Raw genomic sequence first — 15,529 nt, 5'->3', positions numbered from 1 at the left:
ATTTAACCCTTTATTCAGTCCCAGTCTCTTGGCACTTCTATGAAAACCGCTGGCCAACCCACGGTTTCTTTCTTCTAAAACCAACATGGCCGGCGCTCAATTCGAGTACGATGAAAAAGGCACCACTTTCTATTATTTCCTTATATCATTCTTTGGTATAGTCCTCGTACCCGTAACCTATTATGTCTGGAAGATCACAAAATTACCAGGTAAGTATAGAAATGTCTTACTAGTTACCACACGGCAACTGTAAACTTCCGGTATTTTCTCTCACTCAGCTGTTTACCAGTGATGTGCCTTTTTGACGCTTTTTTCCCCACGTTTTGACGTGGTTCTTGTCTTCACATTTCAGATGATCAGAAAAGAGCCGTTAAGATATGTAGATGTCCACCCTGCGTAGAAAAACGAGAGCTTTTACGAAAAAAAGAGCCGAAATCAAAAAGTATCCGCTATGCGAGGTAAGTCCAATTCAATCTGCCAGTCATATGGCCGGCTCGATCTCGTTAGGAATGACGTGTATTTTAGTCCTGAGATTATCTTTTTGTAAGACTCAGAGAAATAATGGAGTAATTTTGCTGTTTTGAAAGCGAAACGGTTTTATCAATTTTGTTTTGTTATTGTTACACTATTTTACCAAAAAAAAAAAAAAAAGAAACACGACGCCATGAAATTTGAGAAGATTCAATTCAGTTTGTACATATCCAAGTTTCAGAAGCCTTATATTCACTTCTTTTAAATTCAAGCTTGTTATTTAATATTGACTTCTTTACATAATTTTCATGCCCAAGTTAAGTTATGATGTAGCTTAAAAATACATTCTTTACACTTACTAGCAGAAATAATATTTACCTACAACTGTTTTGGCTAACAAGTGGAAAGTCACTCTGAAGGGAGGCAGTTACGGGAATGACAACTGTATTAAACGTTTTTCTCATACCAGCAAATGTTTGCTAGGAAACCGGAGAGATTGTCCAATTTTTAGCAGGAATATTTTTAGGAAAAATATTGTGCAACATGTTTACTCCTCAATATAACTGGAACCTCAAAAGTGTTCACATTAAACTGAAATAGATTTCTGTAATTATTATTCAATGAGTACACCCGTAATCTGCTCATATAATTTTAACTCTTACTTGCCATTTTCAGTCTTTCAGTTTTAGCAGTTCTTTGGGTTTTGTTTTTCGTTGGAGCTTATAAGATCTCTCAGTTTGAGAAAGACTTCACCGAGTATGATCCGTACGCTGTGCTAGAGTTAGATAGGGTAAGTCATGGCAGACTTCTCCACTCTCTAATGGTGCCAAAGTTTCTCATTCCACTAGAGGTAGTCCCACTTTGTGTGCTTTCTTTATTCCCCCCTTCCCCCACCCCCCCTCTTCCCCCTGGATGGTTAATTGGTACTTCTAGGGACTGGAGAAGATGGGGGTGGTGTTGTTTGGTATTTCAGAGTATAATAAATAACTTTTTTGACTGAACCTGAATTTCTAGTCAAGAGGAGCCTTGTCCTCCATAGGCTACAGTAATCTCCCTCCATATTTTGTCAAGTATTGCAAGAGTAACTGTTCATGCTCTGACTTACACTCCTAACTAGAGAGAGGTAACCTGAATTATAGGACACTACCTTGCCTAGTCTTCAAACTTAGACCACTTGATAAGTCTAGAATTCCAATTTGCTAACCACTGAGCTGCAATGTCTTGCCAAAAAATAATCATCAGTCACAGTTTTTGTTTATTCTGGTTATGGACAGTGCTACAAAGGGCCAGAAGGTTCAAAGATATATGTAGCCTCAAATTCATAGTTAGATTCACTACTTTGATCTGAGGCTTCTTTGCACTGAAAGTCTGACAACAGTTTACTTTATGTTATTCTAAGGGTATGTGAGACATTGCCATCAAAGTGACCTCCAAAAACAAATCGCAGAAAAGGTGAAGACACTTGCCCAGAGAGTGTGCATAAAGGTTTAGCAAAAACTTGCATCCACTACCCTAAAACATTCTGTGTTCACTACACTCGGAGAGAATCAGTCTTCACTCCAGACATGAATGATTTTTTTCGTATTATAACATTGTAAGCATTGCATTCTCTTAATAAAATACACAACATAGCTGATACAATGTAGCTGTGAGAACTCTATCATCAGTTGCTCTCATTATCATTTTATTTAGATTTATGTATAGCTGTAAAATACAAAGGTACTTATCAAGACTATATCAAGACTAAAATCTGAATCCTTTAGGGCGCAACAACAGCAGATATTAGACGGCAGTATCGGCGACTAAGTATGAAATACCATCCTGATAAGGACACAGGTGACCCACAGAAGTTCATGAGAATAGCAAAGGCTTATGAAGCGTGAGTGTCGTAATTTCCTAGTCCTGGTTGTTTGACATATTACTTAATTACCGGTATGTATAGATTTGAACCAGCATATTTAGGGGATTAAAATTACTAGTAAGTTCTTAGAAAATCTGTCTTCTTCAATCACTGTCTCTATGCTAGGAGAAGTTATTAGAGAATGCATATTTCATTCCTGTTTTCTTTAAATATGTCCTTCCTTTCTTTAGATTGAACTTAAACCAATCATTGAAGTCAGTGGCCTATATTGTAATAGTACATTGGTCTATCTAAATAATGTACTCTTCTATGTTTTGCTCCATCTCACCTTTATGACAAAAGGTCTTTAGTGGCAATACACAAGAGTTGTTGTTGTTGTTGTTTTTTTTGTTCCTGAAATGTTTGTTGAAGTTTTAGTTTTCTTTAACAGGCTAACAAATGAGGAATCAAGAAAAAATTGGGAAGAGCATGGTAATCCTGACGGACCGGGAGGTATGTAAAGATTAAAAAAAACTCCAGCTTATGTTATCCTTAGACTCTTTTGACATGAACTTGCAGCAATATTAGTCGAAATGTTATTCATTAAAGTTGATGTGAATATTGAATAGGGTATTACACCTGTACAATATGTACCTTAACTTTTAGGTGTGAAATTTATTTAAATTTGAATTCCGTTAACTAATTCAAGGTGGCTGGTAATAGTTTCTCATTCTTTCCAGCAGTTGCACTTTGACTGGTCAATACCAGCTCCCTTTGTCAAGGAATATTACAATATTGGTATCACATAAATGCACAATCATTGTTAAGCAAGTTGTAGTCATCTTCATGGTATAATGGTTACCAAAGTAATAATATGGCCTGTTAAAAACACCCTTAATTTTAGCTTTAAGTGTGTATAATTCAAAAATGACTCCGCGAAACCTTTTTTTTATCATTTATCAAATTGTGATAAGCATGATAAGATACACTTTTTGCAAAGTTTAAAAAAATTCTGTAGATAAGATCCAGAGCTACCGTAACTGTTCAAAACTTTAAGGTGGCTCTGAACCCTACCCACAGAATTTTTAAATTTTATTTTTTAACAGTGTCTCTTATCATGCTTATCAAAATTCAGAGATTAAAAAAGGTTTCACCGAGCCATTTTCGAATTATGGGCACTTTAAGCTAAATTAAGGGTGTTTTAAACAGGGTTTATTGTTGCTTTGGTAACACCACAACTTGTTTCCAAATAATTGGGCATTTATGTGATACCTATGTTGGAGCATCACTTGATAAACAGTGGTAGTATTGGACTGTTACCAGCCACCTCAAATCCCATTATGGTATTTGTTTTTAAGATGAATAGAGATGGGGCTTATAAGTGAGAAGAAGGCCAGATGGGTGAGGGAGGGGGCACTTATTTGTAATCTTCAATCAGATATTTTGTAAACGTAATTGCCACTAAAAGGTAACAACTGAATGCAACCAATATTTCATTTGGTCATTGAATAATTTTTACGGTGTTATTACTCCAACCAAGGCCACCCAACAAAATTTTCCACAAATTAAACTAATAAAAATCTTGGAGGATAACAGTAGTTTTGCAACAAATTATCCATGTGATCAAGCTCTACATTACAAAGGCAACAGATTTGTGGTCATTTTGGATAATTTGTTGGAAAACTATTGGTAACCTCCACGATTTTGATTCATTAAATTTGTAGAAAATTTTTCGGGGTGGCCTTGGTTAGAGTAGTCGCACTGTAAAATATTAGTTACCTTGAAATAATTTATTGTCTTGACTCCCAGCAGTGGTGGAGGGAGAGAAGGCTAATCGAAAATTTAAAGTATAATAGGAGACTAGTTGAAACTGTTGCTGAAAAGGTTACTTACTGTTTTAATTTGTAACACATTTCTCATGTCTTTCAGCAACAAGCTTCGGTATAGCTTTGCCCTCCTGGCTTGTAAGCAAGGAAAACTCCATGTGGGTTAGTTAAACAAAAAAAAATGTTATGATTTCATTTATCTTACATTCTATAATCATCATCTACAGTGCAGCTCAGATATATCCGAACCAAAATATGCGCGTAATTCGCATCAGCCCAATATGCGTATACGCGTATGCATATACGCACATACGCGTATACAGTATATACGCGTATGCCTGATTAGTGTGTATGAGCTAACCTATTGTTTTTTCTTTTCTTAGCAGTAACTGTACATGTATAAATGGTTTTCAAAATTTGAAAGTGTTAAAAAATAGTCTATTTTTTCACCTTCAGTCCAACACCTTCTTATTGCTTTTCCGTTCTTTACATTAGGTATTGGGAGCTTATGGACTTGCTTTTATGGTGATTCTCCCAATTGCAGTGGTAAGCAAAAATACTGCGATGTATTTATAACATTTGCCATAATTCTGCTTAACCAACAAGACTAAGTAAGACTTAAATTTAGGTTAAATACATTTTCCTGTTATTTTCTTTTTCTTTTTTCTTTTTTCTTTTTCATCAGGGAACCTGGTGGTACAAGTCAATTCAGTACAGCTGTGAACAGATTCTACTGGATACTACTCAACTGTACTACTACTTCTTTCACAAGACACCTACCATGCAGACTAAACGTATGTAACGAAGAAGAGTCAACCATGTTTAAAAATCCAATGTTCATACATTAAACCTGCATGCGTGCATATAAAGAGCAGTAATCAGTGGTTTCAATAACATTTTCAGCTGGAAGGCAACTGGTTTCACAGGGCAAAACCTTTTGAACTGAATTTCTTTATAAGAAGAAATTTCCCCGAGATGGTCAAAATTGGACAAAACCATCCTCTCAGCTGGTCAATTTGTCCGGTGCCCGGCCCTTAATGAAACCCCTGAGTAATTTGTGTCACAGATAACTGTGTAAATATTACAATACATATATCTTATTAGATGTTTTGGCATGTAGTATCACTGTATATTTTTATGAATTGTGCTGTATTTTGACGAGCCTGTAGGGCGAGTCAAAATACAAACAACGAGTAAAAATATAAAGTGATACTATACACCAAAACTTCTAATGAGAGATTTATTATCCTACTGGTGTAGTCAATAAATTTATCAACGAAAGAGGGAGAGTGTGACAGTTTTGCGTGTGCGCACCAACCTGTATGGCAAACAGGTTTCCTACTGTACAAATAACTACACAATATCGCTGTATACTTGAACTGTTATTTGGATGGTATTTGCTGTAGTTGGATAATAAAAACCAACACTGTATATGTTTTAAGTAATAGTTTCTTTTTTGTAGGTGTGTTAATGATTTTGGCTGGATCCTTGGAATTTGAAAAAGGTCACAATAATGACATTCAGGAGAGACCAAGTGATAATATAGAATTACCAGAGGTAGGACCTGCCTATGCAGTTGTGGTGTAATTGAATTTAGAGATTTAATCCAGTACAAAAACTTTTTTCTCGCTAGTTTGGCTAGGACTGGGCTATTCTAAAGGTCACCTCTTTCCACTCACCCCAGGTAGTTCCTTTGAAGATGGCTTTTGCTCACTTAAAGTGTGCTCTCTAGATCACTCAAAATACAAAGTTCTGCATTTTTGGCTGTACCATGATTCAATTGAGTGCCCTCCTTCTAGGAAGTGCATCCCCCACCCTCAAGTGTCAATTCTTTCAATAAGTGCTCTTATTCCAAGAAGTACCCCGTTCAATAAGAGCTCCCATGGTGAGTGACATTCAAGACAGTGCCAAAGAATATAGTACACTGATTAGACTATTGAATATTATGAAGTCTTCTTTCTCATCTGAATGTAAGTTTAAACAGTATGACTATCAGAATCCCTGCTGTTACATTTGTTGCGTTTAATTACCTGTTGTTTTTCTTTTAATTATTGTTTATCAAATTTAGATGTACATGCATTCAAAAAGAATTAAGTACCCCACCCCTATAAGTGTACTACCCCCCAACCCCACTCCTCCACTAAGTGCCCTCCCTTGGGCTACCAAAAGTAAGTAGTGCTCTCAGTCTGAGTGCTAAATGAAATCAGTATGACTGTAACAGTAAATGAAATAAATAACTAATAAATACATGTAGCTAATGTTTTTGTTGTTTTCAGTTGATGCGTGACCTGCCCAACCTTGGAGATAAAAATAAAGAGCCGCCCCTGTGCTACCCTTACAGCATCAAGGCAAGAGCTCTGATCCATGCTCACTTGTCACGGTTAGAGCTTCCCAGAATCACACTCAAAACAGGTAAGGTTCTAGGGATTTCACAGGGTATTCATGGTCAAGAAAATTTGACAGATGCCCTAACCGACCCATTGGCCAGGGTATCAACTGAAAGTTAGTAGGAAGTTCAAGGCTATGCTCTAGAAGCACCCAGGTACCACAGGTGACTAACTTTTGCCTTTTGGCAACTGAAAAACTTACTTTTCTCATATAAGCTTAAGTGCTGGGCAACCAGGATTGCATGGTTAGGGACCTTTGGGCTCCTCATAAATTTTGCCTGAAGTTGGTTAGCTGTTTTCACAGCTTGTTTGAGCTCTCCAAGACTTACGCAAAAAGTTTCTATAACTCGCAGAAAATAATCAGAGAGAATTTTCTACTCATTTCTTGAATGAATTAAAAGTTCAAAATAGTTTTCAGTGTCTTCTTACTAGAGTTAACTAAAGGTAATATGCTGTCAACCAATAAATGCACTGCACAGAATCTTGTGTACCTGCAGCAATGATTGAATTTATTCATATAATAAAAATGTATACCATTTTTTGTTTTTGGACTTAACAGTTTTGCCGACTATATCACAATTTGTATTTTCTCTGTCCTAGACCTTGATCTAGTGCTGCAGAAGAGTCCATTCCTCATCCAAGAAATGGTCAATTGTGTAGGACAGCTTATAGCTATGGCTAAAGCTGGACGAAGTAAGTGGAAACTTCCATTAATTTTGAAGTTTGCTTATCAAATTCTCTCTTTTTTAGCCTCCATTCTTAGCTTATAGACCTCCCAAGATATGCATGTAAATAACTTCTTCATGGAAGGTGCACCTTATACAAGTTGTGTTTTGTGTTGTACATGTACAGATGTACAGTTGTACAGCATAATCCCTAATACATAAAATGGATAAACTACTTGTACAAATTCACTTGGATGCTAGTGAATTCCCAATATGGCATTACTGCGTAACATTTTTAAAGTGATCGATTTACTGATAAAATTGTGATCATATAACCATGGTTACCTGTTTGTTTACTTGTTGTCTCTATAGCCCAAAACATGCCACGACTTGAGACACTTGAGAACTGTATACGTGTAAGTCAAATGGTGATACAGGGACTCTGGGACAATAAGTCTCCCTTGTTACAACTACCACATCTTAATCAGGAGAATTTACGACATTTCAACACTAAAAAGGTATAGTAACGATCATTTCCAAGTCAGTAGTCTATCATGAAATTATTAAGTACAGAGCTTTCATATTGAAATTCTGTGACTGTCTTGTTGTCTGGCATCAAAGACTAATAATTATTATTGTGTGGTTCTGGAGCTGTACAATCATACAGATGAAGCCATTTGTACTAATTACATACCTTTTGACTGTAAATAACATAACAATGTCTTACACAAACCATTTTATGGCCTGCCGGTGGCCTCTTACACAAGTTTGCCTCCAGGTGTTATTAATTATGGATTACTCCAGCCTATTTTACTCCTTTAAGGTAGTCTACATGTATGTCAATCTTTGCAAGTTGATCATGACGTTATTTCTTTACGCTTTGCACACAGAGGAGTGTTCGTTCCATTAGACAGCTGGCATCCATGAAAGATGAAGACAGGAGGTTAGTTACACAAATGTACCTGTTACAAACAATTATCACAATAGTGGAATTCCTGTTATTCTTGTGTACCTTGCCTATATCAATGGTATATTTTCTTGTCATGGCTTTTGGCACATTAATGATCCATAAATTATGCGGAGCTCTTTTCTAAGAAACGTTTTTAAAAGGCTAGGGCGCGTAGCTGATGTTTATCAACAGCAAGCTGCTTTTTGGTTAAGTGATGCTTTTTGGTTATGTTTATCTTTCCATTGTTAATAAATTATCATATGTACTGATTGAAGTTTCAATTTTTTCAAAATTATATCTGTTTTCTGGATGCTTATTAAAGGACAGTTGTTTAAAAGTGCAATTGTGATATGTCTGTTAAGACTTCGCTCAATGTAGACTAGTCATGAAATTTGACCCTACCCCATTAATTTTCAAGGTCCATTGGTGACCATATTAACGAGGTTTTACTGTATTTCAGATCCCTTTTAAGGAACCTGACTGGCGAACAGTATGAAGACGTGATCAATGTTTGCTCCATGTTTCCTGTCATTGATATGGTAGTTAAACCACATGGTGAGTATATTAGCTAACGCTAATGCTGCTAAATTGTGCAATGCATTGCCACGCATCTCTTGTTATTATCATTTAGATTTCAAGAATTTTATATATTATAAAGAGTCCATATGGAACAGTCAGATGTATTTTTTTGGCCTAGATTTCAAGTTGAAGCAGAAAGATTAGGAATTAGTATCAATTTAGATAGCAACAGTACCGTTGGGACAGTTTTGTTTTAGTATGTTTTAGTAGTTAATAGATTGCTGTTAAGTCTCATGATTTACAGTATGTAGTTGAAGTTCAAGATGTTTTTTTTTTTTCACAGTCCTTGATGATGAAGACGATGCAGGTCTTATTACAACTGGTTCAATAGTGACTGTGTCAGTTACAGTAAAAAGACGAAACCTTGGGGTGAGCTCCTTTTGGTTTAAAACTGTAGTAGTGTTATTGTGGTACGTGCATATTGAAGCCTGCTGTTGTCTATTTTTTGGTTGGGAGACTTAAAATTTTTTTTATCAAATGGTATCTGTCAGGCCAGGTAGCTTGATACTGGCATTACTGTAGCCTTAAGTTGGATTTGGGGTGAGGGTAGAAGACGAATGACATTTTATGCCACTAAGTGGAAGCTAGTTTTCACAAGCAAAATCTGCCACGTTTCCTAAGTTTGGTTGAGTATTCTTTTAAAGATTTCTTTTCATTTTGTTTGAGAAATACAGGGCGTGATTAAGTTTTGAGTCGCCTGTAAGTTTATTCTTCACAACCATAACAAACTTGTTACTTTGTGGGTAAATTCTATCAACAACAAGCAATTTCACCCATAGCATCAAGGGCCAATCAAGCAGACTCAGCCATAACAGGTTTTACAGGTTACAGAATGTAATCACAGCCCTGAAATAGAGGAAACCATGGACCATGAAAGGTCCAGATGGTTTATTGTGCTGCTTTCAGCTAATGTTGTGCCCCTCAACATTTCATCATATGATTTATTCTTGTAGGAATTCTTTGAGGAGGATGATTTAGATGATCTGCCGCCCCTTGAGAGTGTTCACCCAAATGATACAGTGGAACCGAAGGTAGATTACTACTATTTACTATTAGTAATCCTCTGTTAATAATAATTGTTTTTAAATTTTTGCATTTGTAGTCCTTTGTATGCATTGTATGCAATATGACAGAAATTTTCTTGTCACTTCCCAGTAGGAATTTTAAGTGTTTATTATCTAAAATTGCAATGAAATCATGATAAAAATTGCAATGATTTTAAAATTACTGCAGGGATCACCCCAGGCAGGTGGACAGAAGGTTTGGCAGAAAAACAAAAAGAAAGGCAAAAAAGCCAAGCCACAAAAACAACAGCCCAAGAAAAAACCCGTGAAACAACAGCCTAAGAAGAAAACGTCACAAGAGGAGAAAGAGGTGAGGATATTGTGATAAAACTACGATTTTATTGTTCAGTCAGCTGTTCACTTGTCTCCCTGACAGCCAGTGTCAAACAACGCTGCTAATAAACAATTAGATTATGAGCTCGAGATTTCTATCGCGTGATAGTTGACGAGGGTGCAACCCGAGTCAGCTATCGCGCGATAGAAATCGAGAGCGAATAATCTAATTGTTTTAGTATAAATCTACTAGTAGTTCAAAACTTTATCTAAATCCTCTTCATAGACACTTCGAAAACGCCAAGAAGCTGCTGTCATTTTGTTAACAAGGGCACACTGCTACGCTACTCACCATCTAGCACAGAATAGATAGTGAGTAGCGTAGCCAATCAGAGAACGGCATTTGTGACAGAACGCTAGTAGATTCATACCAATATTGCATAGAAGCGTAGCATGAAAAGCGAAGTAATGGTTGCAAGGAAGGGCTGGGCTGCTTAAGTTGGAATCCAAAACATTCGGTAACATGTGGAAACAAACGTTGTGCCTGTGCTTTTCAATAAGTGTACATAAAATCTGACAACCTCGTTCCCAGGTTTCTCATCTTCCCGCCCTACCGCAGCGGGAAGATGAGAGGCACTGGGAACGAGGTTGAAAATCTGAATGATTTCGAATGTTCGTATTTCATCACTTTCTCAGAAAACCAACGAAGAAAAAGAGGAGCCAAGTGGAAAGAAGACCAAAAACAAGGCGACCAAGCGGGAAGAAGATGAAGACAAAGAGGAAGATGATGATGAAGATGTGGAGATGGAGAAGGAAGAAGCAGACGAGGATGAAGATGATGAAGACGGTGCTGAAGAAGAAGAAACAAACGACAAGATTGAAGAGATCAAGAAACCGAAAAGAAAACCTTATGAAGACGAGTCTGATCTGGATAGTAGCAGGTATTATTTCAGTTGGTCCTTCTACATTTACACTCTTTTTTTTATATAAGAATATTGTTTTTCCGGCCCAGACTGAATATATGTTTCTGCCCATTTTAGGCTGAAAATATTGTTGTGAATATTCTTAGATTACTACGCCGACACAACGTCAGATTATGTTTCCTATTATGACTTCGCTGACATTGAAGTAATTTGGAGCCAGACTGCAGGCGATAAGTACTAGTTATGCAACGTTTTCGAGTGGTATATCATGGAATATCCCACGTGCCACCTGTATTTTCTTGCTCTAACTATCTACCATGTCAGTCAGACCAACCCAACAAATCTCTCCTCCCTTACAAGAGAAGTTTTCACCCTTAATTCATGCAACAGTTTTTTGAATACCTTTCTAATGCCTTTGTGCTTTAGCCTCGGTGAAGATGAGGACAGTGACGCTCCCCAAGAAGACGCTAGCGCTCGGGAATCCGAAGACGAGGCCGAGTGGGACCGACTGCAAGCCGACGTCAAGGGCCGTGATCCTATCTTGGATCCGAAGTCGAAAGAAAGTCATATTGTCCATGCACCTTATTTCCCAGAGGTACGAACCGATTGGAATATTGTTGTCCTTTCGAAGTGAGGCTAGTTCAACTTTTTTCACTTCTTTTTTTGTTGCTATTTCTACAGGAAAAGCAAGAGTGGTGGTGGATATATGTCACGGATCGCAGGAAAATAGAGCTCATAACACCACCTCAACAGATATTTAACCTAAAAGAGGAAGAAAAGGTAGAGTGTGACCTGTCACGCAATCTTTACTCTCGTCATACGAAAGAGGTAGATTAGGTGTCTAAACGACATCTCAACAGAGACGTAGCCTGAAATATCAGCGTCTCTTCATCCTTCAAACCAGTGTTATTGTTTGAGTGACATCACAATTGACATTTCAGGCTACATAAGGCGAATAACTTTACTTTGGATTGTTGAGAACAAAATTCCCTGACCTGTCTAGGAGAGGCGTTTTCTGGTGACTTTGCCAAGCTGTCGCAGCTTATAGAACATTGTGAACTGTCCACAGGGTAATGCAAAGCTCTTTTGTGTAATACTGAGCTTTCAAACAGGAGAGCTTGTTTACTTGTACGTGATTTAGGTGATATGTACTATCTTAGTGTCGTACGCAGTCGTCGTTTGGGCTTGTCAAACAATTCTGGACTGCGTGAAGAAGCATAAGAAGACTAAACAGGTTGCTGTCTTCACTCTTTCTAGGTGGATCTGAGATTTCAAGCTCCTCACAAAGCCAAAACGTATCATTACACTGTCACGTTACGATCCGACTCTTACTTAGACTTCGATGTTCATCAGAATTTCAACGTGAGTAATTTTTTTTGTGTACTCTGCTTGTTAACTGGTTTGGGACTTTGAGCTGGGACATTCGTCTATCCAGTTCAATCCGGGGGGAGTTGTAGCACTACCAACACCTAATTGTACAGCTAGGTACCAGTTGAGAGGACCCAAATGGACCCTTTGCATGAACTGGTCACATGGTGAATCTACCATGGTGGATGGCAAAAGAATGCAAAGCGACTTCAACCAGTCAAGCTCGACTCTTCTTTGTTTTCGATGTCCCAGTGATGAAGTTCGGCATCCAACATAGCCGCTTTTCTACCTTGTGGCCGGGGCCCATCACTTTGGTTACATCGAATTGGGAAATTTGAATAGAACTACCATTATCCTTCGATATCAGTACAAAGACCTTATCTGTTTTTGGTTAAAATTTTGTGTGAGCGTTTTAGAGTTTTAATTTAGAGGAAATTTTCAATCTTACAACTAAGCAAAATGTGTTAAGTGGCTGGCTTCGTCTACTGAGGTTCGCGTTTATTTCCTCGGCCTAACTCTTAGAAATACACAAAAACCAACAAAATTAAGGGAAAACCACTGTAGAGTTAGTGAAGCTGATCTCTATTGACCTATTTGATTTTCTTTTTTGCACCATCTTTAACCCTGATGAAATATACTAAAGGCACTCCGCAAACGTTTTCAGATCAACGTAGAGGAAGCAAAAGAGGTCAAGACGAAACAATGGGACTTTGATTCGGATGACGAGGATAAAGATGACATAGAGGAGAGTGGAGAGAGTGAAGAAGAAGAATATAGCGACTAAAGACAAATAACTAAATCAATTTGCTGCTTCCCTCTGGAGTTTGTAGACCCCGCTCGTGAGAGAATGCTTCCTGAAAATTTGGGGTAGGGACTTCAAGAGGGGTGTGTACTGAACTATTCACAGAAGCCTGACCTTTTCATCTAGCTACGATTTTTGAGGACTTTCTTCAGAGCTGATTTGTTAGTTTGACGATTTGTACCCCTAATCGGTAAATTGTTGTGTTTGGTTATGTACTTCTCTGTCAGAGAATACTGATATAGTAATTCCAGTTTAAAAACGCCAAGATGTTCGCTCTGTTGAAACGCTTAAGTGCAGAGAGCCACGCGATACACGGTGTACTAAAACGCTGTTGTTATTCCAGTCAAAATCTGCAAAGCTAGAACAATTAACTTCGGAAATACAGTAGGGCACATTTAATGGCCATAAATTTACCCTACGGTATTTCTTGTGTTGTAACTTGACATATCAGATTGTGGTATATTCTCCGTATGGCGGCACCGCCCCCCCCCCCCCCCCCAACTTATCTGTAGAAGTGCTCAACTCAATGCTCTGAAGGTTTGGACCCTTTCTTACTCAAGTGTCCCCAGACAATGGGTGGTAAAGTAGTATTTATTCTGAAGAGAGTATCGATTTTGAAAGAGAGTGAATATTTTATTATATTTTATTCCATTGGTAAATCTCTTTAAATACGTGTAGTTTGTATTAGACGTCAGAAGCCCGTAGGCAGTTTGACTGAACCATTGGAATCTAAGTCGTAATAACAAGGAAAATGTCATTGGCTATTGAAGACTCAAAAATGACCAATTTACACCGCCCTCTTGCTACTGTACTTTAGGCAAACAGCAAATAGAATACAATGTTTGAACGGAATTCGTGTGCAAAGTAAAAAAAAGTAAAAAACAAAATAGCTAAGAAAACATATTGGGATAACGTACATGTCCTTGACCCTACTCAATATGAGCTGTTCCAGCTGAACATCACATGTTCACATCACATGTTCGTTGGACAAAGTAATAGATCACGCGCTACATATAAACCTACCATGTGACGGATCTTTGTCTAAGCACTGGTATGGTTTACATGTGACCGCTGACATTCAGTGCAGTTCTTGGATGTTGGTCGTTTAGCGTGAAGTAAGCTCATCACATTTCCTCAAAGTTATAAACTTTCTCTCTGTTTTGAAAACGTGCACCAAATAATATACAACCTGACGTGTGTGTGGCGATCATGTGGAAACGGGTTTAAGGAATCTAGTTGTGACCTGGGAGGGTAGTGTTAGTATTATCTTGTTAGACTGTTCACAGTCTCTTTATTTTTTAACGCACGCGAAGCACAAGAGGGGTGGGGGCGGGGAGGCGAGCGAAGCTATTATTTGCATTTTCCACCTCCTTTCCCGCCAAGTCTCCCGTTTTGCGCTAGCGTCCCGTTCTCTCGCGATTCCATCCGCGTGTTCAGCGATCGAATGAAAACACTAGAAAATAGAGGGTTGTAAACAGTCTATTGTCTTGTTTGTCACCCTTACAGCCATTTTTGGGATGAAAAACGTCGCTTGACCTGTGTCGCGAACTCAACGAACAACGGAGACTATTTCGCAAAATTAAAAACGTTTTACTCCTAAGTAGATGTCTGTATTAAAATCATTAAATTAAATCGTTCGTTAACCAATTTTCTGGAGTGTGCAGCTGCATATTATTTAAACCATAGCATAGATACAGCCAATCAGAATACGGGAAAGCCGTTATACACTCAACCTTCCCATCGTGCCCTGTAATGACCGTGTTTGTATTTTCCATTGCGCGGTATAATATAGTTATGCAACACTTCCCTGTTCCATGGAATATCCTACTTGTCACTTGTATTTTCGAGAAAGTACAATTGATTCGAAAGCGTTGATGAAAATGGAGACTCGAAATCGGTTTCGAAAGTGATGTCATTTGAAAACGCATCGTTTTGAAAATGCTCCGTTTCTAGTGTAGACAGGTGAAAACGGAGGCTTAATTTATAGACTGCGAGCAGTCTCTCTTTTCCTCGAAAATCCGTGGGGAAGAACGCAAAACAAGTAAGCGTGCGAGCGTGATTGTTAGCGTGATTGTTAGCGTGACATGCTTGCGGCGATGCCGCAGGTCACACTCACAGTCACGTTCGCTTTGCGCTCTTCCCCACAGTTTTCGAGGAAAAGAGAGACTGCTCGCAGTATACTTAATTTAGAAAGCGGTGACGAAAAAAACGTGATATACTGCTTCCATCAGCGTTTTCGGGCGTTTTAGACGAAAATGCATAAAAAAGTATGCGCTTCCGTATGAAAACGCAATAGTGTGGACAGGACAAAACAACACGAAAACGCTAGTGTGGATGAAAGTCGTTTGCTTCGTTTTCTTTGACATGAAAATGGAGACTTCT

General features: G+C 38.1%; 1 protein-coding gene across 1 annotated transcript; it reads left to right on the top strand.

Moving 5' to 3' along the window:
- Positions 1-64: 64 nt before the first annotated feature.
- LOC145480899 (translocation protein SEC63 homolog) lies at positions 65-13,634 on the top strand. Its single transcript, XM_081459238.1, has 22 exons — positions 65-209; positions 353-458; positions 1,147-1,261; positions 2,235-2,350; positions 2,763-2,824; positions 4,241-4,299; positions 4,633-4,683; positions 4,823-4,931; positions 5,600-5,694; positions 6,414-6,549; positions 7,125-7,217; positions 7,562-7,707; positions 8,080-8,132; positions 8,599-8,693; positions 9,001-9,086; positions 9,671-9,748; positions 9,951-10,091; positions 10,751-10,995; positions 11,404-11,572; positions 11,659-11,757; positions 12,235-12,339; positions 13,010-13,634. Exons 1-22 carry the CDS (start codon positions 86-88, stop codon positions 13,127-13,129), a joined length of 2,403 nt encoding a protein of 800 aa, XP_081315364.1. The 5' UTR covers positions 65-85; the 3' UTR covers positions 13,130-13,634.
- Positions 13,635-15,529: the final 1,895 nt, after the last annotated feature.

This window comes from Orbicella franksi, chromosome 3 (genome assembly GCF_964199315.1).
Source record: "Orbicella franksi chromosome 3, jaOrbFran1.1, whole genome shotgun sequence".
Lineage (NCBI taxonomy): Eukaryota > Metazoa > Cnidaria > Anthozoa > Scleractinia > Merulinidae > Orbicella > Orbicella franksi.
Note: the sequence above shows the minus strand (reverse complement) of the source record. Positions and strands in the feature narration are given on the sequence as shown.

Bases quoted from the DNA above. Each gene is read 5' to 3' on its own strand.
- LOC145480899 (XM_081459238.1), top strand. From the start codon at position 86: ATGGCCGGCGCTCAATTCGAGTACGATGAAAAAGGCACCACTTTCTAT. The intron at 2,351-2,762 runs GTGAGTGTCGTA...TTTCTTTAACAG, and splicing joins ATAGCAAAGGCTTATGAAGC to GCTAACAAATGAGGAATCAA. The intron at 6,550-7,124 runs GTAAGGTTCTAG...TCTCTGTCCTAG, and splicing joins CAGAATCACACTCAAAACAG to ACCTTGATCTAGTGCTGCAG.